The sequence below is a fragment of the Dipodomys ordii genome, unplaced genomic scaffold (assembly GCF_000151885.1).
Source record: "Dipodomys ordii isolate 6190 unplaced genomic scaffold, Dord_2.0 Scaffold53, whole genome shotgun sequence".
NCBI lineage: Eukaryota > Metazoa > Chordata > Mammalia > Rodentia > Heteromyidae > Dipodomys > Dipodomys ordii.
In genome coordinates, this window is record NW_012267269.1 from 10,068,760 (window position 1) to 10,070,241 (window position 1,482).

Genomic DNA, 1,482 nt, shown 5'->3' on the forward strand with positions numbered 1-1,482 from the left:
GAAATAAAAATAAAAATGATCTTAAAATATTTGTTAAAACTGGTCACATTTTTCTACCACTAAAATAACAACATAAATCATTCTGGTGGTTTTCCTAGACAAGTGATTTGAAATTTATTAAAAGTTTTTAAAACAAAGTGAATTAGCTATACAGTGATAAGCTCCTGTTAATCTAAAATGAAACAGAAATGAAACAATGTTCAGACTAATCTTTAGGTTGCTTAAAAGATCACGACATATTCAAAAAAAAAAAAAGGCTGCCTGGAAAGGATCACCAAAGACAGATATGAAGATGATATAGATCTCTCACACCAACATACAAATTAGACATACTTCAAATTATACCTTGGGACACTTTTAGATTACTTTTGACGCACCAGATTTTATTCACCCGTTCAAAATAATAACATATAAGCAGAATCATTAAAAATTCTCCATTGACAAATCAGTGTGTATGTATAGGGTGTGCACTGGAGTTATGGGTCATCATAAGTTATAAATGATCTTTGTAAAAGAAAGACAGACACTTCATTGGACATCCAATTAATACCAATCTATAAAAAAACAAATACGCAAAGTGTCCGCCATGCCACACAGGAGATCACTGGAGGAACTTCAGAACGTTCAATACACTGGAGCAACTCACTTCTCAAAGAGTCAAAACTAGAGAAAACGAAGATAAAGCAGTCCTCACAACACTTAGGAAAGTTGAAAACGGAGGAAGTGCCCACAGGGAGCCAGCTCTTCCCGTTGTGAAACCCACCCTGGTATCATGAGGGCCTCTGGACTGTACAGCACCACATACATGGGTGCTCCAGAAATGAAGATGCACCAGGAAGCGTCGGTGGGCGGGGCCCGCAGGCCAGTGGGCGGGGCGGACACAGAGCCCTGATTTTCCTAGGCTGAGGGCAGCCAGGTTCTGCGCGCAGAGGGCGGGGCCTGCTCGCGCCCCGCCTCCAGGCCACGCCCCCAGGACGCGCTCCCGGGCTACAGCCAAGGCCCCGCGGGTTCTGGGTCCCCAGCATGGAGGTGGGCCTCGGGGTCCCGCGGAGGCGGCTCGTCCTGGTCCCCGCGCGGGGGCCGCGCCTGCTGCTGGACGTGTAGCTGCAGCAGGGCCCGGCGGTACATGGCCTCCAGCTTCTCGAGCCGCGCCCTCAAGGCCCTGGGGCTGCCGGGCTCCTCGTCCTGGCCGCCGCAGCCCCTCGACCGCCGGTTCGCGCCCGCGTCCTCCGGGCCTGCCGGCGCCTCGGCGGGCGGGCAGTCGCCAGCCTCGCCGGGGAGCCGTAGCGCCTGACGGAAGAGGCTGCGGTTCTCGCGCTTCAGCCTGCGGTTCTCCAGCCGCAGCCGGGCGTTCTCTTCGCGCAGTCGCGCGTTCTGCCGGTCCCGCTCGTCCCGCGCGCGGATGGCCTCCAGGTGGCTGGCCGCCAGGTCGGCGAAGCGCTCCTCTAGCTGCTGGCGGGAGCCCCCCGCGCGGCCTCGCCA

The 1,482-nt window shown here is 53.5% G+C and overlaps 1 protein-coding gene across 1 annotated transcript in view; it reads right to left on the bottom strand.

Annotated features, from left to right (window-relative positions):
* Positions 1 to 362: 362 nt before the first annotated feature.
* The window catches only part of Tusc1 (tumor suppressor candidate 1), a 1,655-nt gene continuing 535 nt past the window's right edge, over positions 363 to 1,482 (bottom strand). Inside the window, exon 2 of the mRNA XM_013020771.1 lies at positions 363 to 1,482. Coding sequence (XP_012876225.1) covers positions 988 to 1,482 — 495 coding nt within the window. The 3' untranslated portion in view covers positions 363 to 987.